Source organism: Mauremys mutica, chromosome 11 (genome assembly GCF_020497125.1).
Source record: "Mauremys mutica isolate MM-2020 ecotype Southern chromosome 11, ASM2049712v1, whole genome shotgun sequence".
Classification (NCBI taxonomy): Eukaryota; Metazoa; Chordata; order Testudines; family Geoemydidae; genus Mauremys; species Mauremys mutica.
The window spans coordinates 80777739-80802861 of NC_059082.1; the positions used below are offsets into that span (position 1 = coordinate 80777739).

The window sequence follows — 25123 nt, forward strand, 5'->3', positions numbered from 1 at the left end:
TGTCTCCTGGGCTCTGCACTGCCAGCAGTTCACGGCACTGGGCTGTTCTTTCACCAAGAAGTTCCCAGCGTTCAGTACAGTGTCAACCCTGGAACGCAGCATTTGCAGCGGGTCTCCGAAAGCTCTGCGGGATGCATCTGCTTCCAGGAAGCAAACAAAGAGATGGCCACGGCTGATGGGCAGTACGTCCAACGCTGCAGCTGTCTTGCCGCCCACGGTGAGGGCATGGATGACCTCATGTGAGGTCACAGAGTAAATGCTACAGGGCCCAGGCCCTGTGTGACTCCGAGGAGGGGAAGAGAGCCTCTGCCAAAGGCTCCTGCGCCCCCTGCCAGCCAGCTGTACCCACGAGGGTCAGTCCTTCCACACCAAGCAAGGCACACTCTGCTCCCCCCCAAACCAGGTGCTCTGGCCCTTTAAGAGCAGGAGTACAATTCCCCCTCCCACTCTCATGGAACGTTCCCTCAGGCACTGCAACGCCATTGGTTGGCACCGTCACTCCAGGCAACCGGGGTCGGGCACGCTCCCCGTCGCCGGGCTCGAGTTTCCCTACAGCGTAGAACGTTGCCTAGGCGCATCTGCTCTCCCATTGGCTGCCACCGTCGCCCGGGCAACGACGGGCGCGGCCGGGACGCTAACCCGTCACTGTCTCGGGTTTCCCTGCCGAAGGCTCCCACCCGCTCGCTCATTGGCTGGCCGCCGTCGCCGGGGCAACGGGAGGACGCTGAGCGAGGCGCCGTGGGAAGGCCCCGCCGTGAGCCGCGGCCTTTCCTGATCGCGGTGCCCGGCGCCGGGCCGCTGTGCGGCGGGGAGCGAGCATGGCTCAGAGCGGGGTGCTGCTGACCAGGGAGCCGGCGCCGCAGGCGGTGCCGGTGTCCGAGCTGCCCATGAAGGTGTACGAGGCGGCGCTGAACACGGGGCCGGACTCCTCGTGCGGCCTGGCCACGGCCGGCTTCCGCGCCGCCAAGTACCTGACCGAGGAGTGGCACCAGCACAACTACGCCCAGTACCACCAGGCCTTCGCCGACCGCGACGGCTCCGAGCGCTGCCGCCACGAGTCCCAGAGCCTGGCCGCCTACGCCGCCGCCCTGGCCCAGCGCACCCAGGAGGACTCCACCGCCAAGCTGGGCCAGCGCCTCCAGGACACGCACTTCTGGAAGGCCGAGCTCCAGCGGGAGATCGAGGACCTGACGGCCGAGACCGACCTGCTGGCGGCCCAGAAAGTGCGGCTGGAGCGGGCGCTGGACGCCACCGAGGTGCCCTACACCATCGCCACCGACAACCTGCAGTGCCGCGAGAGGAGGCAGCCGGCGGACCTGGTTCGGGACCAGGTGGAGACGGAGCTGCTGAAGGTGAGCGGGGATGGGGCCGGTCACGAGGCCTTCACAGCCTGTGGAGACGTGTCCCAGCAGAACACAGACCTGGCTCTACTTCCTGGTCATATTCAGAAGGGTTTGGTTCTAACTGCTTGGGCAGGACAAAGGGAGACCCAAGATCCTTGCCTGCTATCTCTCCCCCTTGAGCCTGGTCTTTTGATATTGAATCCCGCCCCTGTTGCTGCCAGCTCCACCTGGCAGGAGGGTTACACAAGCAAGATCAGAAGGGAGGCCTCTGAGGTTGACATGGAGCATCACATGCTGGCATGAGACATCCATGGGCTGTCCGCCATATAAGGTGACGGTTAAGCGCCACCCTAGTTTCTTGGCTAGTTGCCAGTTGCAACCCTTGGGTGGGCAATGTCCAGCCACCCTTCTCCTAACTGTACTCCTGGAGATGGGATTGTTTTTGTCCTGCTGAGGGAAAGAAAGAGAGAGGTGGTGTTTCAACACAAAGCAGGATCTTTATCATACTGCAAGATGGATACGGTGTTGAGATTACAGGGTGACAGCGTAGGCAGGCAGGCAGGCAGAGGGCATATACAGATGGTACTTTTCTGACAAACTGAGTTTAGCAAACATGAACTAAACTGTTTCAGAATATGTTCCCCAAAGAGAGCCTCCTGCCTCCAGCAGAAACTTTAGCACCTTCTTTGGAGATGCTGGGATTTTCAATGCGATATTGTGTGCAAAATTCACTGGGCCAAATTCTGCTCTCATAGCTGTACAATTCCATGAATAATTGTAGTTGCACGGGTGTAACTGAGGACAGATTCTGGACCCATTTTACATTCTGGAATTCTCCTTATTCTTGCATCTAAGGAATCAGTTAATACCTACAAAATATATTTTGAAGGTGCCAAAACTGATTCAGGATGAGTTATTGATCAGATTAAATGGCAATATTAGTACTTAGAAAAAACAGAGCTGGACTCCATAGTGGATGGGAAGCAATTAGGATATGATAGGAGTTCTTTAATTGGGATCATGCAGATGTTGTAACCAGTGTTCATGGGAATATTCTAGTTGATAGTAAAAATATGAGATTACTATTAGATACCATAAAAGATAATGCAGTGGCCTCTCCTTCTGCTGCATAAACATTAACATGATTAAACCCAGAAATTCTCCTAACAAGCTGTTGATGCTTTATGGAGAACTTTGTCAAACATACATTTACAAAAATATTTGTCTGGCATAGCTTATTTCCTGTATTTCTCACCTGTTACTCACTATTATGAAGGATACTTAGTTCCTTTCTAAGGAGTCCATCTGCTCCTGCTGCTAGTTCTTCACTTGAAATCGTACTTCTCTTTCTGACAACAAAGCACCAACAGCCAACTGGAGATGTCATAAAGAAAGAATGATGTGATTTCAGATGAGGCATAAGCACCAGAAGCAGATGAACTCTTGAGAAGCTAAGATTCTGTTACCATGCCAATGACCTTTGCAATGAGGAACGAGGGAAAGGAATGAATAATATGAGAATCATAACAACAGTGCAAGAGTTAACTGAAATGCATGAATTTTGCAGCAGAGATGTTTGCAAATAGAATGATTTGAAATGAATTCTTTGTGACTTTCCCAGCTTTTTATGCTAAATGCCCCACTCTCATTCCACAAAATCAATCTCTATCTTGTATGTCTTGCTGTTTCCAATCATAGAATAGTAATACTTGTCACTCGCCCATGAGTTCTGACTGCTCATTGCACAGATTTCAAAGTTAATGGTTTGATTCGCTGGTGAGTTTATTGCCATTTGCATATTGATTTGGAGGAGTTATGCAGTTTTATTAAAAATTTGTTCCAAATCCAGTTCACCTGTCCAACCACCTTCCACTCTAACCCTTCTCTCAAGCAATGGAAGGTCAGAGCTGCTCACTCTCGGTTTGTCATTTCCTCCTTCGGAACTGGGACAGGGACAGTGGTCCATATGTTCCTCGCCCAAGTGAAAACTCAAAGGTAGGGAAACCGTATTCCAAAGACGCTACCTGGTCAGCTGTGTGGAGAGTCTGACATACATTCCCTTAAGCAGAGGTTTTTTTGATCACATGGGGAAATTGAATTCCAGGGCGTCTGTCCAATTGATTCAGTCCTTCTTCACTGATTTTATGCCCTCCTTCCCTACTAGTAGGCTTGGTACACTCCAGCCTTATTTCTGTTGGTACCCCCAATATGGCGGTGCACTGATCTCCATAGAATCATAGACTTGTTGGGTTGCAAGGGACCACAGGAGGCCATGCTGAGGCAGGAAGGTCTATTTAGCTCGCCCCTGGCAGGTGTTTGTCTAACCCGTTCCAGTCCTTAAATCCTAAGAGTTAGAAAGTTTTTCCTAATATCTAACCTAAATCTCCCTTTCTGCAAACTAAGCTGATTGCTTCTTCTCCTTCCAGGTGTGCTTGGCAAGGAGCCCTGTTCATTCCCCCTGGGAAATCTGTCATTTGTGGGGATGGATGTATCAAGTAGAGTGGTTACTCCCTGGCCCCCCAAATCCACACAGCTGTAGCTATGTGGGGGTGAGGTGGAAACAGGGAGAGCAGGTTACTGCTCCCTTTTCCTGTCATTTTGGGGCCTTTTCACTGATATATGGGATCCTTTGCTCTCCTCTGCTCAGCAGTGGAAAGCATTTCTCAGTTCTTGAAGAGTCCCTGAAAGATAGGCACCTTCTCAGCAGCGCTTGGGCACATGGAAGTTAGGAGCCTAAATACCTTTGATGATCTGGGCAATGGTGTTTATAGAGACAGCACCATCAGACATGCAAGCTGGGGAAACCCTTTGTATGGAAGGGTGATTTCCTTTTCCTTCCAGCAGAAGTCACTTTAGCAGATGACCACAGTAAGAAACCAGGGGTAGATTTCCCGCTACTTTTGTCATATAAAGGGTTTCAGCCTCTCTCTCCTAGTGGTATTAGAGGGAGGAGTCATATCAAGATCACTTAGGGTGATATGTAATACTGCCAGTTTCACTACTACCATAATGGGGGATGAATATGTTTCAGTGAAAGCTCTTCAGGTGAGTAATATAAATTAGCTGTGAAGTACTTAGGTGACTTTTACTTAGAAAGGGATGAATCAACTTAGATGACATATTGAAGTAATGTATTTTAAGGGCAGTTCCGGTTAGGAAAGGGAGGTTGGAGGAAGGAGCAGAATGGTCTTTCCTGATGAATAAAGATGATCATTTTTATTTCTTCCAACATCAGACTACTGCACGTGAAATGTCTGAACTCCGGAAAAACTAAACATGCATCTAACTCTGAGTGATGTATTTTACTATCATAGCACATCTCATCATCTACTCTAAATCTCCTCTGCATCATTGTAATGCCAGGTTAATAACTGTGTGTGTCTGCATCTAATATTATATTATAAGTACTAGCATGGGCTTGTCACATGGTGGTATAAGTCATGTGCCAGATGTGTATATTCTGCATGTCAAAATGTATTTCTACACATGCAGTCTCCAGATTGATTAATTGATTAATTAATGCTACTCTGGTTTATGCAGGAAACTCTGCTTATACCTCCCTGGTTTAAGAAACTCACAAACATTTGCTTTTAAAAATTCCCATTATTTTCTCCAAGTGATATTAATGAGATACACATAATTATGCATTGTGATGGATTTATCACTAGAGTCATTCTACTTAGGAAAACACCATCTATAACACCATAAAACTAAAAACTGTAATAAAATTAATTACCTACTAAATTTTAAACTGTAAAATGTTCATTTTGTTTTTAATTGACAATCATTTTATGATGGCCATGAAGATTATTATTATGAACTATGGAAAAGAAAAGTGAAAATTAACCAAGATCTCTTTAGATTTCATAACAGTTCATTTTAATAGATGAGATGACCAGATATACTTGAGAACATTAAAGATTGGAATGAGAACATATCGTCCATCAAGACCTATACTTACAACTCTGAGAAATACAAATGTACATTAATGTCATCGTCTGAACCACAAAAGTCCTGCTAGTGACTAAAATCCTTTAATATCCCCTTCCTCTCATAATATATGCAGGGCCTTCAAGTTGATTAATACTACAGTTCCATGCACACTCTAAATAAAGGTAATATAGACTCATAGAATCATAGGGATGTCGGGCTGGAAGGGATCTTGAGTGGTCATCAAGTCTAGCCCCCTGTGCTGAGGCTGGAGCAAGTAAACCTAGACCATCCCTGGCAAGTGTTTGGAGATTTTTAAGAACCAGTTGGACAATGATGGGATTCCACAACCTTGGAAGCCTATTCCACAACTTAACTACCCCTATAGTTATAACAACCCTTATCATATTTGAAGACTATCAAGTCCTCCCTCAATCTTCTTTTTGCCAGACTAAACATGTCCTTTTTTTTAACCTGTCCTCATAGATCAGGTTCGCTAAACCATGTTTCATTTTTGTTGCTCTCCTCTGGACTGTCTCCAATTTGTCCACATCTTTCCTAACCTGTAGTGCCTATACTTGGACACAGTACTCCAGGTGAGGCCTCCCCAGTGTCAAGTAGAGCAGGACAATTACCTCCTAGGTCTTACATACAACACTCCTGTTAATACATCCCAAAAAGATATTAGCCTTTTTTTGTAACTGCATCACATTGTTGACTCTTATTCAATTTGTAATCTACTGTGACCCCTGGATCCTTTCCTGCAATACTACCACCTAGCCAATTATTCCCTGTTTTGTAGCTGTGCATTTGATTTTTCCTTGCTCATATACATTCTATAAATATATTCTACCACTTGTTAAACCACAAACCTCTCCCCATGGGGAGTCAGAGTGATGGCAGGATTTGGTCCTAATTAGCCAACTCCTCTGACCCGTTCCAGCTGGCCCCCTCCAAATCTGCAGCCTTGAACTCTGTGGAGCCACATGGAGGAGCTTCTGCAGGTTTGGGGTTGGGGAAAGAGGGCACATGCTGCAGAGGCAAAACTTCCCCTTTTTTTAAGCACCACTAGGGTTGTCAACTTTCTAATCACAGAAAACCACCAAATACTCCTCGCCCCATCCCTTCCCCGAGGCCTCGCCCTCACCTCAATACATGTCCCCTCCCTCGGTGGCGCGCTCACTCTCACCCTCACTCATTGTCACTGGGCTGGGGCAGGAGGTTGGGGTGTGGGAAGGGGTGAGTGCTCTAACTGGGGGTGTGGGATCCTAACCCTATCCCGAACCAGACACCTGGTCACCCGAAGCTCCACACTGGCTCCATTTCCTATACAGATATGAAGGGGAGCATTCTGCATTGGCAAGCATGAATCCTACATAGCTCAATCATATTTATCCCTCTGTCTCTTATTTGGTAAGCTGTCTTCAGTGCTGAGCCTGTGAAGATTTACACAAGTGCATAACTTTAGGCACTGAGTAGGCCCACTGAACTTAGTGGGTTAAAGATAAGCATATGCATACATTTTGGAGGATTGGGGCCTTAATCAGGAATATTTAACATCCAATCCCACAACTTTTATTCAGGCAAAACTCCCACTGGCAGAAAACTCGGGGGCCTTTAAGTGTCTTTTGCTAGTTTGAACATACTCGACATTTTTATTTGCACACACTGTTTCAGGGTAAGAGGGAAGCTCATCTACTTTAAGGTTTGGCGTTAAATCGGGAACACTAAACCTTTCCAAAGAGCTAAAAGGCCTGGTTACTGAAGTGGTTTCTGGCTGTATGTTTCATAAGGTTGCTCTGCCAGTTTATGCAGCTTAAGAATTAGCATGGAGTTTATTTTAAATGTCATGAAAAATCATATGGCAGATCAGCATCCAGAAGTGGTTGTTATTTAAACCTGTGTGTCTGGAGCACATTAGGTTTATCTACTTCCCACTAGCATTATGGCTGCCACTGATTATGGGTATCGCTTCTGCATTTCATAAGTATTCTATGTAAGTGCACATCTCCCCCAGCGGAAATGCAGTTAGTTTTATTGTAGGTCATTCAACAAGAGTCTCCTTTATTTTAGTACTGCATCTCTTTTTCCATGTAAGAGACCTATTAATTGGTAATGGAAGGCTTTTCATATTCAAAGCTGTGAAATTAAATTGAACATTGATCATAGGTAATACTATTTATTGCCTCTTTATTTATACTGGGAATACACAATACAACATGAACTCAATTATCTTTAATGGCATTTCAAATATTGGGTCTTGCTAAATCTTTTAAAATATTTGTAACAAAATAGTGCTAACAATTTAACCCTCGTAACATTTCCTTCCTTGGTATTCCTGATTGCAAGGGCATTTTATTAAAGAGACACTGTCAACTTTTTAAAATAGGTTTCGTTTGAACTGTGCATCTCAGAATCTTAAAAATACCATTTTCACCCTGATCAGACTTGTCCTTTTTTCCATTTAAAATAAATTGTTCTTTATTATTTTCCTCCTTTGTTTCTTATGGAGAATAAACTGATATGTCAGTGGCTTGTATACATCCTTATTTGTCTAAAACATTGTAATATAAGCAGCTGGTGCAAGCCCAGTTCTAAGAATAGGGTTTGTTAGTAAATACATTCTCTCTCTGCTGGCCAGATGACAGTCATTGGAGTAGAATAGCAACATTCATGAGGAGTTTTTCATGTCCTCTAGCTCTTTTTAATGTCTAGGCCACAAATAATAAGTGGAGGAAATAAGGTAGGAAATGTGGTATCTTTTATTGGACCAGCTAATAAATAACAGTGTACAAACTTACAGGTCAGAAAGGTCACTTCATTAGGTATCGGTAGTTCAGGAACAAAGCAAACTTCTTACAATCTAAGGTGCTTCTTTGTTCAGTAAAGGATATTTTAAAATACAGACTTTTAGTTTCCTATCCAAATAAATGTAACGATGAAATTAGCATGATAAGTCCATTCAACCTGGGGCTTTAGACATCTGTCCCATTATCAAGGAGGTGGGTCAACTCTTCAGGGCATAAACTAATCACCTCTTGGCTTTAAGAGACAATTGTTCCTCCATCTACAACATTGTTGAACTGACTAGATGCATTATGAGATTTTTCCATATTCCTTGGTGTTGTCCATTACCAGATGCAGGATTCTGGACTAAGTTGGTCTGATCCGATATGACAAGGCTTTGAAATTCAATAGATTATTTTTCAATGGGTGCCTTAAAGCCATTTAAACATACAATAATTTTGTAAAAGGTCTAGCACCAATATCTATATAGCAACCTGTACAGCTGCAAACCTTGTATTAAATATGATAAAACATATTCCTTCCTCTTAATATACATGCAGTATTAAAACAACAAAGTCTAAAGAATGGAAATACTTTAAGCATTAGTTCAACTTTAGACAAGTGTCACAAACCTGTAATTTATTGAGTGAATTCAGTGTTGATTGATCTACCTTATATTTGAATCATATCTAACTCTGCAGAAGATCTTGAAAAAGTCTTTACAATAATGAAAAATAGTGTCACAAAGAGAATGGATAATTAATGGACAATTTAGCAACGCACCAGTAGCGGTTGAAAGCAAAGGTCTCTGAAAATGGGATGTACTGAATATCATAATTTTTATATTTTTATCTAGGAAGTTGAACTTATCAGAAATGTACAAGAACTTCTGAAAAGAACTTTGATGCAAGCTGTTAACCAGATGCAGTAAGATACTTTTCACTGTTCCCAAGTTCTTAATGATTTATAGGACCAAATTCATTCCTGGCATCTATGGACACAACCGTCAGTAGGTGAAATTCACAAGGCCTATGCACTACCTACCATTCTATTTAAGCCCTCAAAATAGATACAATTACGTATATGGAAAGGCAGCATTGGAAACAAGCCAGGTGGTGTAAGAGAAGTGCCACGTCTTTTTGTAATGATAGTTTCCATTATTCTATAACATTAGGTCAAATTTTTCATCTTGCTTTCAAATATATCTGTCTAGTTCTGTGATGGCTCAAAATTGCATTTAGATAGAAGTACAGTAAAAATATTTTATTCTGTTGAAGTCACCGCTCTATTGCATTGGGACTAGTACAGCTATTTAAAAATCTCTTTTTAAACAATTTGTTAGAAAAAAAGTACCTTTTTTCCCCTGGAGCTGTTGCCATCAGATGTCAGTATGAACTAAAAAAACTGACAGTATCCTTGCTAGTATGGAAGTGTGTTGTTCTTGAAAAGTAGTGTTTACTTTTATGTTACAATATACCAGTCTGGAAATAAGATGTTTACTAAATTCTAACGTATTTCAAGGTGAGACAATTAATAGTGCACATTACATTTAAAAATCTTCTATTCTTATCAGCCAGCATTTGTCATATTTTGTTAGATATAAAGCAGAATATTGTTTTTAATAAAGAATGCTTATACAATCACTCAACAATTTCAAATAGTTTAATCACCTCTGTGACAGGTTACCCCCCACTCTGAGGTGCCACCTGATATACTGGGGTACCACTGATCCTGCCTATTTCACCAGCCTGGGCTCCCTTACGCTGCCCTGCTGAGCCAGGCTCTCAAACCTCCTCCAGCACACATAGGTAGGGACACACTCAACTGCAGAATGACATGGACACTGAAATGAGCTCTCCATGGGAAAACTCAGCTAGGGAATTGCCCAGGACTCACATGCACACCCCCTCTGGGGTGAAAACCCAAAATTGTATCATCTTGCGCTGCACAGAGAAATGTACAGCGTAAGCTTATTGAAATTCGCCTCCTCCCTCAGTGTGGAGGAAGATAGGCACAGCTCCCCCCCCCAGTAATGAATTCCACAAACTGGGTTCAGAGGAAACAAAAACAAGTTTATTAACTACACAAGATAGATTTTAAGTGTTTATAAGGGATGGCAAACAGATCAAAGCAGATTACTGAGCAAATAAAACAAACACGCAATCTAAGCTTAATACACTAAAGAAACTGGTTACAAGTAGTAATTTCTCACCCTAAATGTTGTTTTAGGCATTTCTTTCACAGGCCAGACACCTTTTCCAGCTTGGGCTCAGCTCTTCCCCTGCTTTTGTCTTTCTTAGGCCTTGTCTACACTGCCACTTTACAGCGCTACAACTTTCTTGCTCAGGGGTGTGAAAAAACACCCCCTGAGCACTGCCAAGTTTCAGTGCTGTAAAGTGACAGTGTAGACAGTGAACCAGCACTGGGAGCCACGCTCCCAGTGCTAGTAGCCACGCCCCTCATGGAGGTGGGTTTTTTACAGAGCTGGGAGAGCTCTCTCTCAGCGCTGGTGCCACGACTACACAGCCACGTTAAAGCGCTTCTGCTAGTGAAGACATACCCTTAGATGTTTCCAGCAGTCATCCTGGGCGGGGATTCAGTGAAGAAAGAACCCTGATTAACTCACTTCCCTGCCTTAAATAGGATTTACATATGGCGGGAATCCTTTGTCTTTCAGTGTGATTCCCACCCCCTCAGTGGAAAAATACTGGTATTCTATATTGGAGTCCAGTACCAGGTGACATGATCACATGACCCTGCAGTGTCAAAGCAGCCATGAGTCAAAGGCCATTTGTAGCATCGCAGGAAGCTTCTCCAGAAGGTGGGAGATTAGCATCTTCAAAGACCTAGTGTTCTCCCTAACGGTTCATTGACTTGTCCCCAGCTAACCAGCCAGGCTGATTGTATTTTGTCTGGTGGGCATTCCCCAGGTGCAAACACTTCTGTAGTTAAGATGTATAGTCAATATTCCTAACTTTAGATGCAAAAATGATGCATACATACAAATAGGATAATCATATGCCTTTCCAATGATACCTTAACATGCCTTATCTTGCACAAAACATATCATAGTTATGCTATAATCCTATTATAACAATATTTCTATGAAGAATATGAGCTGTTGCATCAAAACCTCCATCAAAGCACAATACAGGATCTATTGAGTGCAGACTTTACTTTGCATTAGTAATTGTTTTAAGATCATCTTGGTGTAGTATTACATAGGTTAACATTTGTAGACTTTTTGATTCCTTAGTTCATACTGACATCTGGTGGTAACAGGCGAGAGAAAAATGGTACTTTTTATAGCTAACTGGTGCTAAAGATCTTTACATTAATTGTGGTAGGCTGGAGAGATTTAATTTAGAATAAAGCAACAGCTTTAATGTTTAATGTCATTATTACTGTGTTTTCTGAGGATCAAATCATGCTGTCTCCCTGATAAAAACTTTGGGTGAGTGGGAAAGAGGCCTAAGAAAACCACGTGGATCACATTATGGAGTTCCCATATGGGCCTCCTTCCCACCAGGATTACTCTGTGAACCCCAGGTCCAGCTCCTCACCTTACCATGAGAGCTCCAGCTATTGCAGTTAGTACAGACGAGAGTTTTGGGGTGTTTGTGGAAGTGGGTAGTGTGGTGCTGCTGTGCAAGGTTGGGGAAATAGATTTTGGGCTGGAATTTTCAAAGGCTCTGAGGAGGGTTACCTACCCAGCTTTCTTTGAAAGTCCTAGGCTCTGTCCTCCGGACTCATACATTTTCATGATGTTTTTGCAAGGTCATATTATTTTTCCAGTACTGATTTGTGGCAATCTTCACCTTTTTAGATTAAATCGAGATCACAAGCAGATTTGTGAAATGGATTGGTCTGATAAGGTGGAAACGTACAACATTGATGACAAATGTGGAAGATACAATAATCAGAGCACCAACATCCAGTTCCATCCCAGCTCATCAAAGTTTGAGGAAAGGTGAGAACTACTTGTTATTAACCTATACAAGGAAAGCCATTGAGATGTAAAGTATCCTCTGTATCAGCTAAAACCACACCATTTCTGTATATACATTTATTGTATACCAAACAAATACATGTTATGTTTGCAAAATATCAATTCTAAGTAATAATTTGTTATAAACATTGGGGGGGGGGTTCATTCAAAACCCATTGAAGTCAATGCAAAGGCTCGATTAGATTGAATTACAGAAGGCCCTGGGTTATTTGTTGAAAGAAAAGTTGCACCCCTATTATATAGAACAGAATTTTATTGCTTAACTATTATAAATGTTGTCGCTTTTTTCCCTCCAACCGCTATTCCTGCAATGTAGTTTGCAGAATGTTGTATAGTTCCTTCTGATGCTCAACAGATGGCAAAGTATTACCACAGAATCATATTGCAATCTGCTTTGTAGATAAAGTAGTCATGGATTGTAAAGCTTAATTGGCTAGAAATCCTAGTGCTTATGTACCTCTGTCTTAACAATGTTTGCCACTTTCAGTATAGTTATGATTTATGAGTGATCCTTATTTTTTGTTTTGCCTTTATTCCTGTTTGCTAAAGGTGATAGAACTTTTGAGATTCTATATAGTGTATCTCTCCCTGCTTCAGAAGTGAGAGGACAGGTGAGAGTACTCCCACCTGCTGTTCCCTCATGTTTTATTTATAGTAATACTAAAGCGTGCATGCCATAGCAGGAAAGTCTATGGGATGATAAAACCCAAGGAAATGGAGCAGTTCTGCTTTGGCTTCTCTTTTCCAAAGCAACTTGAACAAAGTTCTTCATGAGAGTGATTTCTGCCCTATCCCTTACAGTGCCTCAACGCCTGAAACCTGGGCAAAATTCAGCCATGACAACATCTATAGGGCAGAGCGAGAGCGACTGGCTTCCATCAACCTCCGTTTATTGATTGACAATATCCTTCATGACACAGCTGAGGATCTGCGCTTGCAGTGCGCTGCCGTTGATGAGGCTTTTGCTAAGCGCTGCGAAGAGATGGACGATGCAAAACACAAACTGGAACATCATTTGAAAAAAGTAAGGATGCCCCTGAGTTTATTGGCTAAGCTGCTTCCATTAGTTTTCACACATATTGAGAACATCACAGTAGAATGATCAAGAAAGAAGAGTTGCTTAGTCCATTTAGAGTATAGAATAGTATTTTGTGTCAGTTTAGTATCTGATAGGGTTTCCAGTTGTGACCCCAATTCAGCAGAGCACCTAAGCACATGCTTATATTTAAGTGTGTGCTTAAATTCCCTTATCGTCACTGCTTCATTAAATCACAATGGACTTAAAATGCATGCTCAAAGTTAAGCACATGCTTAAGTGCTTTGCTGAATCAGGGCCTAACTCCTGCCCTGGCAAGGAGATGAACTTCATGATCTAATAGGTGTTTCCCACCTGTCTAGCTGTAAAGTACTAGGTCAATATTCATCTCAGGTGTATCCCCACTAAAGTCAGTGGAATTAACCCGGGGTGGATTTTCCCCACTGTATCCATCTGTGAACAGTACACACTGTGTATCTTGCTGTACATGCAGTAACATATACACATACAACATAGACTCCTATTTAAAAGCTATTAATAGGGTGAGATGTTTCAAGATGTTGTTGGAGACAAAGTAAAAAGCTTTGGATCCCATTGAAGGGCAGCTCTAAGCTAGCAGAGGACGGGCAGGGGCGGCGGGGGAGAGAAATGGTAACATTTTTATGAACATGTCACTCCTAAGCAGAAGCATCTACAGTAGTGTGCATTATGGTACCTTTTCCATAACTTGTCTAATACACTAGTCAGAATATTTTTACTGTGACTGTACCTCTTCAAGGGAAGATTACAGTAGTCAGTATCACATACATTACTGCCAGTAACCACGACTTGCTTCCCAAGATTATTTTTATTATTACACTCTTAAAAAGGGAGCATTTAGCATGGTACCCTCTGCATTCTAAATGTATTACCTACTGTGAGTAAGGACAGTCCCCTTGGTGTGGTACTTGTTTTTTAAGGGCATCCGCTGTAATACTACTGAAGTTCTATGGGCATTAATGTCAATTTCCATTTTGTTTTTTCTCCTTAAAGTCCAACCAAGGGGCAGGTGCAACATACTGACATTCAGCAACTCATGACTGAATAATTCTGTGAAAATGTGTAATACCCTGTGAAAAAGAAAACCTGAAATAGGCCTTGATTCTACTCTCTTTTCCACTGATTTAATTCTGGAGTAACTCCATCAAAGTCTGTGGAGTTCACTGGTTTTTAAGGAGATGAGACTCAGTATTTCTCACGTTTTCATAGTGATTCCAGCTTTACTAATGCCAGGAAGCTGTGAACATAAGCATAGGTAATCTGTCCGATCTAATTCAAAATAGCCTGTCACTTTTTGAATAATTTACATTAATTGCAGTGCCAGAAATGATTCACTGAGATGGATTGTGCCATGAACAGGTTCTGATGAGAATACAAATAGACTGTAATATTTAATCAGCTGCAAAAATTCTTCAGCTTCTCTTTAAAGTAGACATGAGATTTTCCATTCTGCTCAGTGTAGGAATAGAGATAAGGAGACAAAAGAGCTTTATACAACCTTTGCACCTCCCATATTCTGGCATCAAGGAGAGGGCTACCCAGCAAGAGCAAAACTCCTGTTGATTTCTTGGGAGCTTGAAGAGGCCCCATCATTTAATGTCTGTACACGAATAGTACCATAAGTTAAATTTATTGTCTTAAACTTGTCTTTTCTCATGGATATTCACTTCAAACAGACCCTTAAGGAGATTGGAGATCAAGAAAACAACATTGCTGCTCTCAAACAAGCTATTAAGGACAAAGAAGCTCCACTGAAAGTGGCTCAGACAAGGCTGTATGACAGATCTTTTAGGCCCAACGTTGAGCTCTGCAGAGATCCAGCACAATTCAGGTAAACACATTAAAGAGAGAGTCCTTAAAGACCCTAATTATGTCAAAGACATTTTTGAGAACTTCTCCCTGGCAGAGACATACAGTGGCAAAGAAATAAATTGCTTACTTATTCACAGTAACGTGTTATTGTGAATGGGTGTATCATTTCTTCAATGGGTTGACATAGATTCAATGGAGTTTCACCCATTGACACCAGTTCTGAAATGTCAATTATCTAATCCCCAAATTTAATGATGTCACTGCCACTGTTGTACGAAATAGTTTTGTAGCATGTGACCATCAGCTCTTAATTACTGGGCTTGATTCCAGTACCTTTCACTGATGTAAACTGGGAGTTACGCGATTGAAATCAGTGTAAAGATCTGAATCAGGTCCAACATGTTTATAAATAGAGAATCCATAAACAGATCTGTCCGCTTTCTTCTTTGAACAGTGGGGTTCTTTACTTATCCAGCTTGATCCAAAATAACCTGACAGGTTGTAGATAATTTGCAGCCAGTACGCTCTTGGCAGAGGTTCATTGTGAGGTGGATTATGCGGTGAATCAATTACGCTTCAAGCACTGTGAATGTAAATGGGCTGTGCATTTCCACAAGCAGAGAAAACTCATCAGCTCCTCCAAAGAACTAGCCGATGGCATTCGATTTTCAGTAATAATCCATTTAAAAACTGGAGGGCAATAAATCCTTTCAAATTAAAGGTCGGAATGTAATTTGTTACTCTTGATCTCATTATAGTGCTTGTAATTGATTCTCCCACGTGTTTTTTTTCCCCCTGCCCTTAGGAAAATTTGTGATCAGCTTTCCCAGTTGTTTATAGCAATAATATACACCATTCAAAGCCAACATGCTGCTTCTCTCCTCTGGATAGTGATGTGATAGGTTTACTTAATTCAAATGCTTTATGCTATCTCAGGCACATTCTTTTAGGCCCTGATTCAGCAAACCATCCCTATTCAAAGCTCTTAAATATATGCATTGTCTATAATAGGATATAAGGGCATGCTTAAGTGCTCTGCTGAATAGGGATGTGTTTAATTGTTTTGCTGAAATGGGGCCTTATATTGTTTCACATTACTCCTCTCCCCCCCAATACATACCCCTTATATAGCATCCCCTTTTCCCATGAAATAAACATTGGTGGGGGACTCCTGTGAACTTTTAATGAGAGTCGTGCACCTAACTGCCTTTTATGGCTTTGAAAATCTTCTCTACAATTCATTCTAAAAAGAACCTGAGGAACATGTTGTGATTTCACTTACATCAACCTACATCTGAAGTAACACCATGGGCTTCAGTAGTTCCTCCAGTTGTACACCAGCGAACAGGGGGGAAAAAATGGGCTTACATAAATGTTCAGACAGTCAAAAATCAATCAGTCATCTAAATCATCTTTAGCCCTTCAGCTGTTAACAAGGGATGCTTGCAGAATGGATTAGTATCTAGGACAATGGATCATTCTTTCATGACTATTCCAAATGGGGAAAGGTTATCTTGGAGTTTGTTGTTTTTACAATGTAAATTTTAGGAGACCTTTATAATTACAGTCATTTTGAAATTATTCCAAACTTGATGTTTATTGGAAGAGACTGCATTCACAGCTCAGAGAGCAGCTTCATTTCATATCCTATGGCCCAAAGTCTTTAGCACCCACCTGGCCCTGCTAGCCGTTATACAGACTAACACCCAATTACTGTGCTGTTGAGTTTCAGAAGAATAAAGACTGCTAACCAGAGAACTAACAACTCACATGCCTTAGGAGCCTTCCTCTAATTTTGATTACTTATTTAATCTATTCAGGTTGATCAGTGAAGTTGAAGAACTGACAGAGTCCATTGAGTCTCTGAAGCAAAAACTACTGGAGGCTGAACAGTCTCTGAGGAACCTGGAAGACACGCGGATGAGTCTAGAGAAGGAGATCGCTGTGAAATCGAACAGCATCTTTATTGATAGGCAGAAGTGCATGGCCCATCGCACGCGATACCCTGTTGTCCTTAAACTAGCAGGTTACCAGTAGCAATACCCTCTGTATTAATGATGTGAAGATTGGTAAAAAATCTTAACCTAAGATATTTAATTTTATAAGTGTGTAATATTATAGTCAATAAGAAACATAATTTGCTGTTAATTTCCTTTATTTAAATAAAAATGCATAAGCAGAACATCGCAGTTGGCTGTGATTCTTGCATTTGCATTCCACCTAAAATTTGATCTCTGTTTTCTTTATGCTTGCGTAGTTCATACAGTATGTATTGTTTCAGGGCTTTTTCCCTCAGATCAAATAAATGAACGTGGGGGTTTTGGAACAAAGAAAGGCTTTTCTAGCTCCATCGTTTTCAAGCAACTTTATAGTGAACAAATAAGTGTGCTTGGGAAATAGAAGAACATGCACTTCAGTAAGGAAATAGATTAAAAAGATTTTAGTTTCAAGCTGCCCAAGGGTTATGAAAGTAAAATTGCAGTTTTCACAGTCAGGTGACAATCTGAATACTAACTACACAAAGCAAACCCATGATACCTGGACGTATAATCTGGTATTGAATGAAATGATTTAAAACAATCAAAACCAATTCAGTTTACTTTTAAAGAGAAGCTAAACAGCTAGTGAACAGGGAATGCTCCTTTTTCCACTGCCTTTACCACCGTTAGAGTCTACCTTTGATCTTTTGACGCTATTCCCACTGACATCAGTGGAAGTGGTGTATGTGGATAGATAGTGAAATGTAACTGATGATGGGCAGTCAAAAGACACATCAATTCCAGCTGCATCAGTGGAACCCTGTAACATACATCATTCATCTGTCAGGTTACAGGTGCCAGTTTGCTGCATTTGTGATATACAGGATAAAAGGGGATAAATGAAATAGATGTCTGTAGTGAGCTGGCATGGCTCCCCTCCAGCCCAGAGGAGGGAGAGCCGAGCCAGAGGCCAGAGTGGGCGGAGCTACGGAGCTCTGAGCCCACCCCTCAAAGCGTCAGGCGGCGACCTGGAACTATAAAAGCTGGCCCTCAGAGCTCAGTCAGGTGCCAGCTGCCGAAGAGAGCAGACGGCCCTCAGGGAGCTCGAGACTGGGAAGCCCCTGTGACCCAGGGCAGCCACCCAGACTGGCCTGAGCTCCCCCGTGCCTGCTACCCGGAGGAGCTGCCGGAGCTTCCTCGCGCCTGCTGCTACCCGGAGTAGCCGCCGGAGCTTCCCCGCGCCTGCTGCTACCGGGAGGAGCCGCCAGAGCTTCCCCGTGCCCGCTGCTCCCCAGAGGAGCCGAGGGAGCTATCCTGGGCCGACTATCCTGAGGAGTTGCCGGGCCTACCACCCAGCCCCGGCCGCGAGGAGCCCATGCTCGTGGACCCTCCAGAGGCCGACGTCAGGACCCAGGTAGGCCCCAAGGGGGAGTACAGAAGTAGCCCGGGGGCAGCCGACCCCAGTCAGGCTGCGGCCTTACCGGAGCCTATGTCAGTGTGTTGCGGCCAGGATCCCCACTGACTGACCAGCAGAGTGATAGCCGCTGCTAGGGCCCCGGGCTGGGACGCAGTGGAGTGGGAGGGCCTGCGTCCCGCTGGCCACTCCACCCCGGGGTGGCAGACTCCCCCTCTCCCTGGCCTGAGGAGGCCACTAACTGTAACTGTTACTGTTGCTCAGCCCTGCCCCAGGACTTGAGCTTTCTGCCCGGAGTTCGCTGCCCCGCCCTGACCTAGGGCCGAGCCTTAAAACTGTTACTGTTGCTCAGCCCTGCCGGAGGACCTGAGCCCCTTGCTCCACCGGGCGGGCAATTACCGCCAGGACTGCCGGGCTATTTTCCCAGACCAACTGGAGTGTAGTGGGCCGGTGTGGCTCCCCTCATCCCCCCGGACCACTCGCTTACAATGTCCATTAAAGCAAATTCATTGTCTCCTACATTACATATTTTTTATTTTTAAAGGGTAGTTTAGAAACTCCTTAACTCTGCATGGTCACTCAGTTAGTACCCTAAGTATGAGAGTACATTCATGTAACTGTTTTACTCTCAGACAGTTATTTGTTCATCCATCTATTATGTTGACACAGGAGGTGCATTTCAGCTTTGGTCTGTTACCATCCTGAAATAAAAGCCTACCACTGTTTCTCTGAAAAGAACTACATCAGTAAAACATATTCTGCCCGTGGCTTCGATTTCTCCAGTTGTTTTGTATTCATGAATTTTTTTTTTAATAAAAACATTGTCCTTGCAGTGATATTTTTGTAGCCTGAATCACAGTCATTAGAAGTAGGTGGTATAGAGCAAAATAGGGAAAGTTTGTCTACCTTGTGTCTCTAAGCACAGGCAGCTAAAGCAATATACTAAAAAAAGAAGCACTTTGATGGTAAGCTCATGTGCTGTCCCTTCTGCATTCATCAGGTTCTGAGTCCTTTCCTCTGCTTGGAGACCAAAGAGAGGTTCTGAAGCTGGATAAAGGTTGATTCAACATTAAAATTCCAGAACAGGACTTTATATCACCATGTGATATAAGGAATACACCACCCCCGGGGTGATCTAGATTTGTGTGGTCCCAACTGATACTTTAAAGATAAGGAATAGAACCAAAATGAGCTCTAGAAGGTTTGTGTCTCTGGGACAGATATAGATCATTTAATTTAATGGAGGACTGTGAATGACACGAATGACAGAATTAATTATTGTATTTAAAATCAAATAATTAGTTAAAGCAAGCAGGCATTACAATATAACCACGTCCTCCATCTATATTCACATTCCAAAATGAAATGGTGCATCCCAGAGTGATCAATCGCTGGATGAGAAGAATGGATATATAATCCTTTCTCTAATGGCACCTTGATGGTAGATGAGCAGTGCAACTCTAAAATTAGCCTGCTACCATAATCAGTTGGAATAACACCCCTTAATTAATTAGCATTAAACCTACCTTTTACCATATCTATATTTCCGCTACCGTAGTTAAATATTTTTTACTGTCTCATTGGCTGTTTAATAATACACATCATCTAAAATAAAGCTGCGTGACTATCATTCCAATAACTATCCATACAGATAGCATTCTGTCAAAATATTCAAATTTTGTCTAAGAAAAGTGTTAAAACCACAAACGTGTTTACAACTTGACCTGGGGTTATGTTCTAACTCATCTCTAGCTTGCCTCAGAATTGCTTCCCTTCACTCAAATTTTACTAGTCCCTATTATTATCAAGCCTAAGTGTAGGCAGGTTTAAATCTGGAGTTAATGATGCAGCAGGACTTTAAATTAATGCAGACTGGGCCAGCGTGTATGTAGAGGTTGCAGCAGGGTCATAACAGCATAAGGATTTTTAAAATAATTATACAATGCAAGAGTTTTAAACTGTCCTATTTGGATCTGAAAGCACAGACTTAACATTGCATTGCTATTGTTTTTTCATTAAATGGCGACACAGATGAAATATATAGTTTTCTTGTCTGAAACAGAATGCGGAATATAAGTATCTTTATGCCCCATGGTGGATGTAGATGGAGGTTTCACTTGCTAAAGCCTAATGGTTTCATTTACCTTGTGTGAACCAATTATTCAACTTTTACTTCAAACTCAGCAAGGCAATCTTATTCCAGTAAATGGAACACATCGGTAACAGTCTCATCACTGTCTTATTCACATGCTAATGGTTGAATAGATGCAAGTGCTAGGAGCATGAACCATGTATACAGTAGCTCCAGTTTCCCTAATTACTGATTTTCTTTTTATATACTAATCGGAGCCATTGCTCCAGGAGTGTAAATGAAGTTTTACATTTTCCCCAGCATTCCTATGCAGTCCAAAAAAAAGTTTGCATAAACTACCAAAGTAAGGCAGGGAACATATTATCAGAGTCATTATAACACCAATAATGATTGTTATCCATAGGTAAATCTTAGAACCACCGCATAATAAATTTCAGCTTCGCACCTTTCACAGGTCACAAATAACCCCCTAATAACAGCACTGGGCCAGATTTTTAAATGTGGATGTGGCTCTGAGGGTATTGTCTTCTGTCCATTCTAAGTGCTTTTAAAAATACAACTAGGTGTCTGTCTGCATCGTTAGGTGCTTAAATACCTTTTAAAATTGGGCCCATTGTAATTAGTAATCCCTGATCCTGCCTACACCATGATTATCCAAGATTACAATATGTGGTTCCAACTGTGTTTTAAACTACAGCATTAAAGATGTGATCTGAAGGCTGGAAGATATTTCACTTAATCTTTGTGGTACAGTTCCAGGTGATTTGCAGTATAATTACCAAGTAGTCTCCACAGAGCGAGCAAGTATTTATGTGATATTTTGCTACATAATTGCAGGGTAGTTTCTTGGTTCTGCCGGTCCTTTTAAGTAAAATTACATCTCGAATGTCTGTCTCCAGAGTAATATGGATTAAAACAATATTTATCACTGTATAAAATGCTTATTAATTGCACATTTCTCCTTGAGAAGGAGGATGAGGCTCATCCATGAGATGTAGCTGATGCCAAAAATACGTACTGGGCTAATTGCAGAGGGTTTGTTGCTTGGCCTCCTAATATCATTATTGTTCTCTTGTCAATTGCTCTGCTGTTGTTGATCATAGCAGACCTCATGCGTTGGAGTCTGATGCTGGATGTTAGTGATAGTAACACATGCAGATGCAAAGGGAACAAAACTCAGTTACTTTGTACCTATCCTTGGGGCCATCTTTGTACTCTCTGGGTCCATGCAAGGGCCTTCCCAGCCCCCTGGAAGGTGGGAAACTGAGTCACGTGTTCGCCCAATTTAGGCATATTCAGTTTTCACTTTTATAAATTTTCAGACAGAATTATTGTCACTTATAATTTCTGATCATATATTTATGCCAGATAATAATCAGGTAAGATGGAAGAGTTAGGGACCCAAGTTACCATGTTCCAGGTTACTGGGGAGTTCTCCTCCACTTCATGATCATCATCTCAGTCTCTGCTCTGGTCCTTCAGTCTCATTCCTTCAGTTTTCTGTCTGGTATTTCTCCGAGTTGGGCCTCATTCACTTGGTTCTTATCTATTTCCACATTACATATTCAAGAGCTTTCCCCCAATTAACATCATTTAACATTACATGTGCCCAGTTATCCATGTATCCAAATGTTCATGATTTGTTTTTCATTCACCATTCTGTGTCATTATAAATCATTAACATTACCTCATTGAACTAACAAGACCCTAGTCCTTTATTTTCTACCATTCAGCAATTTTCTTCACATGTATCTGTGGATCATCCTAAATTAACCATTAACATAACTCTTATTTTCTATTTGAGTAGGAAAGTTACTGGGGTTACCATGTCATAGAATAGGGATTGGCCACCTTTGGCACGCGGCTCCGCCGGGCCAGTTTGTTTACCTGCTGCGTCCACAGCTTCGGCCAATCGCAGCTCCAACTGGCCGTAGTACGCCGTCCCAGGCCAATGGGGGCTGTGGGAAGTGGCGCAGGCCAAGGGATGTGCTGGCTGGTAAACAAACCGGCCCGGCCCGCCAGGGTGCTTTCCAAAGGTTGCCGATCCTTGTCATAGAATCATAGAAGATCAGGGTTGGAAGAGACCTCTGGAGGTCATCTAGTCCAACCCCCTGCTCAAAGCAGGACCAACACCCACTAAATCATCCCAGCCAGGGCTTTGTCAAGCCAGGCCTTAAAAACCTCTAATGTCCATAATGTCCTCATGTTTTCATCTTTTTCAAACGTGTTTTCAGGGGATTTTTTGCTCAAAATCTTATCATTCTGTTTATGAATCATTAAAAAGCCTTGTCAATAACTTTGCCTGTTGCATTTTGAAGTATTTTATTCAACTTTAGGGCCCAGGTATTTAATTGTTCCCCAATATGCCAGTGTAAATTAGAGCAGCTGCCTCAGTGAATGACTTGAATTTGACTTGCTGTTCTTCAGGATATCACCATGTTTGTCCTTCAGGACTATCCATACAGCCGTTGGCATTCAATGGAAAAGTTCATTAACCGTGAAAGTTTCTTGAAAATTCTTGAAAGTTGCATTAAGTCAATCAGCAAGTAGAAGAGAGTCTAGTGACCAATTGTCCACCGTCATTGGGACCAAACCATCATTTGAAATGTATTCAACCAAGTTAATCAGCAAATGTTTAAGAATGAGGAGCATGTTCTCTGCCAATTGGACTGGGTTGCTAACCAAAATTGTCTTAATTCTCCTGATTGTTGGTTTATTTAATACTATTTGACGAGCTCTGCTCATTATAATATACTTTCTTTAGTACTAACATGTCATACTCCCTTGTGTTTTCCCTTCCATAGCACTATAGGATAGCCCACTGGATCAGAACGTTAAGACCAAAGCAGATTGTGAAGAACTTCAAAAAGATCTCACAAAACTAAGTGATTGGGCAACAAAATGGCAAATGAAATTTAATGTGGATAAATGTAAAGTAATGCACATTGGAAAAAATAACCCCAACTATACATACAACATGATGGGGGCTAATTTAGCTACAACGAGTCAGGAAAAAGATCTTGGAGTTATCGTGGATAGTTCTCTGAAGATGTCCACGCAGTGTGCAGAGGCGGTCAAAAAAGCAAACAGGATGTTAGGAATCATTAAAAAGGGGATAGAGAATAAGACTGAGAATATATTATTGCCCTTATATAAATCCATGGTACGCCCACATCTCGAATACTGTGTACAGATGTGGTCTCCTCACCTCAAAAAAGATATTCTAGCACTAGAAAAGGTTCAGAAAAGAGCAACTAAAATGATTAGGGGTTTAGAGAGGGTCCCATATGAGGAAAGATTAAAGAGGCTAGGACTCTTCAGTTTGGAAAAGAGAAGACTAAGGGGGGACATGATAGAGGTATATAAAATCATGAGTGATGTTGAGAAAGTGGATAAGGAAAAGTTATTTACTTATTCCCATAATACAAGAACTAGGGGTCACCAAATGAAATTAATAGGCAGCAGGTTTAAAACAAATAAAAGGAAGTTCTTCTTCACGCAGCGCACAGTCAACTTGTGGAACTCCTTACCTGAGGAGGTTGTGAAGGCTAGGACTATAACAATGTTTAAAAGGGGACTGGATAAATTCATGGTGGCTAAGTCCATAAATGGCTATTAGCCAGGATGGGTAAGAATGGTGTCCCTAGCCTCTGTTCGTCAGAGGATGGAGATGGATGGCAGGAGAGAGATCACTTGATCATTGCCTGTTAGGTTCACTCCCTCAGGGGCACCTGGTCGGTAGACAGATACTGGGCTAGATGGACCTTTGGTCTGACCCGGTACGGCCTTTCTTATGTTCTTATGTTCTTATGTCCATCTAATTCAGTACCATATCCTCCAGATAGTTCCCTACCTGCTAACTTCGGAGGAAGCTGGTTTGAGGAAGGACTGCAGCAGGCTCTCTGGATTTGGCCTGGACAGAGTAATAGGATGCCATGGCTTCCGAAAACAAGATTTTAACATTCCAGATGCTACAGGAGCAAGGAGCCCATTTCCACTAGCTGCTGAGTGCCCTTCCGGCCCCATTGAAGTCTAGTCACTCGCAAGAAACTGTCAACCCCTCACAGGATCACACCCTGACTGCAGAGCAGCCTATTCCCATTCCTCAGAGGGGAAGAAACAATCTGTTTTTATCATTCTGTGGGTGATATATGCAGCCGTTTCTATAGCAACTCACTATGGCCTCTAAGTCACACATATAGTGGGCTATTTTGGCTTCGACTACATCTTGCACAGGCACATATATTTCTGCCTTGTAAGTCCCACTTTAGCCTTCTTTACTGGGCTGAAAGCAGGGCTGGAAGGACAAACTGGTGGACAAGGCCCTGACTTGAGACTTACGGAGGTGTAGCTTCAGTTCCAGGGTCAGTTGCAGATGTCTTGTGTGACTTCGGCCATGTCACTTAACCCATTCTGTGCCTCAGTTCAGCATCTATAAAATGGGGATAATACCGCCCGGCACCTCCCAGGAGTGCTGTGAGGATAAAATCCATTACTGATTATGAAGTGTTCGGTTACTATGGAGACGAGAACCCTCTAAACAGAGTTTGCAGGGTAGCGTGTTGGTCCCAGATTATTAGAGAGACAAGCTTTGGAGCTTACACAGAGCTCTTCTTCAGGTCCGGGAAAGCTCTGTGTAAGCTCCAAAATGTGCCTCTTTCACCATCAGATGATGATGCAAT

At 42.5% G+C, this 25123-nt stretch overlaps 1 protein-coding gene across 1 annotated transcript; it reads left to right on the forward strand.

Moving 5' to 3' along the window:
• Positions 1 to 640: 640 nt before the first annotated feature.
• TEKT4 (tektin 4) lies at positions 641 to 17108 on the forward strand. Its single transcript, XM_044981159.1, has 6 exons — positions 641 to 1352; positions 8917 to 8987; positions 11887 to 12030; positions 12871 to 13093; positions 14821 to 14975; positions 16777 to 17108. The coding sequence occupies exons 1-6, from the start codon at positions 819 to 821 to the stop codon at positions 16991 to 16993; spliced, it is 1344 nt and encodes a 447-aa protein (XP_044837094.1). The 5' UTR covers positions 641 to 818; the 3' UTR covers positions 16994 to 17108.
• The last annotated feature ends 8015 nt before the right edge of the window (positions 17109 to 25123 follow it).

What these genes read in the sequence shown, in the direction of transcription:
- TEKT4 (XM_044981159.1), top strand. Translation starts at nt 819, where the DNA reads ATGGCTCAGAGCGGGGTGCTGCTGACCAGGGAGCCGGCGCCGCAGGCG. An exon ending in TGGAACATCATTTGAAAAAA is followed by an intron (nt 13,094 to 14,820) that starts GTAAGGATGCCC and finishes CACTTCAAACAG; the next exon opens with ACCCTTAAGGAGATTGGAGA. An exon ending in AGAGATCCAGCACAATTCAG is followed by an intron (nt 14,976 to 16,776) that starts GTAAACACATTA and finishes TAATCTATTCAG; the next exon opens with GTTGATCAGTGAAGTTGAAG.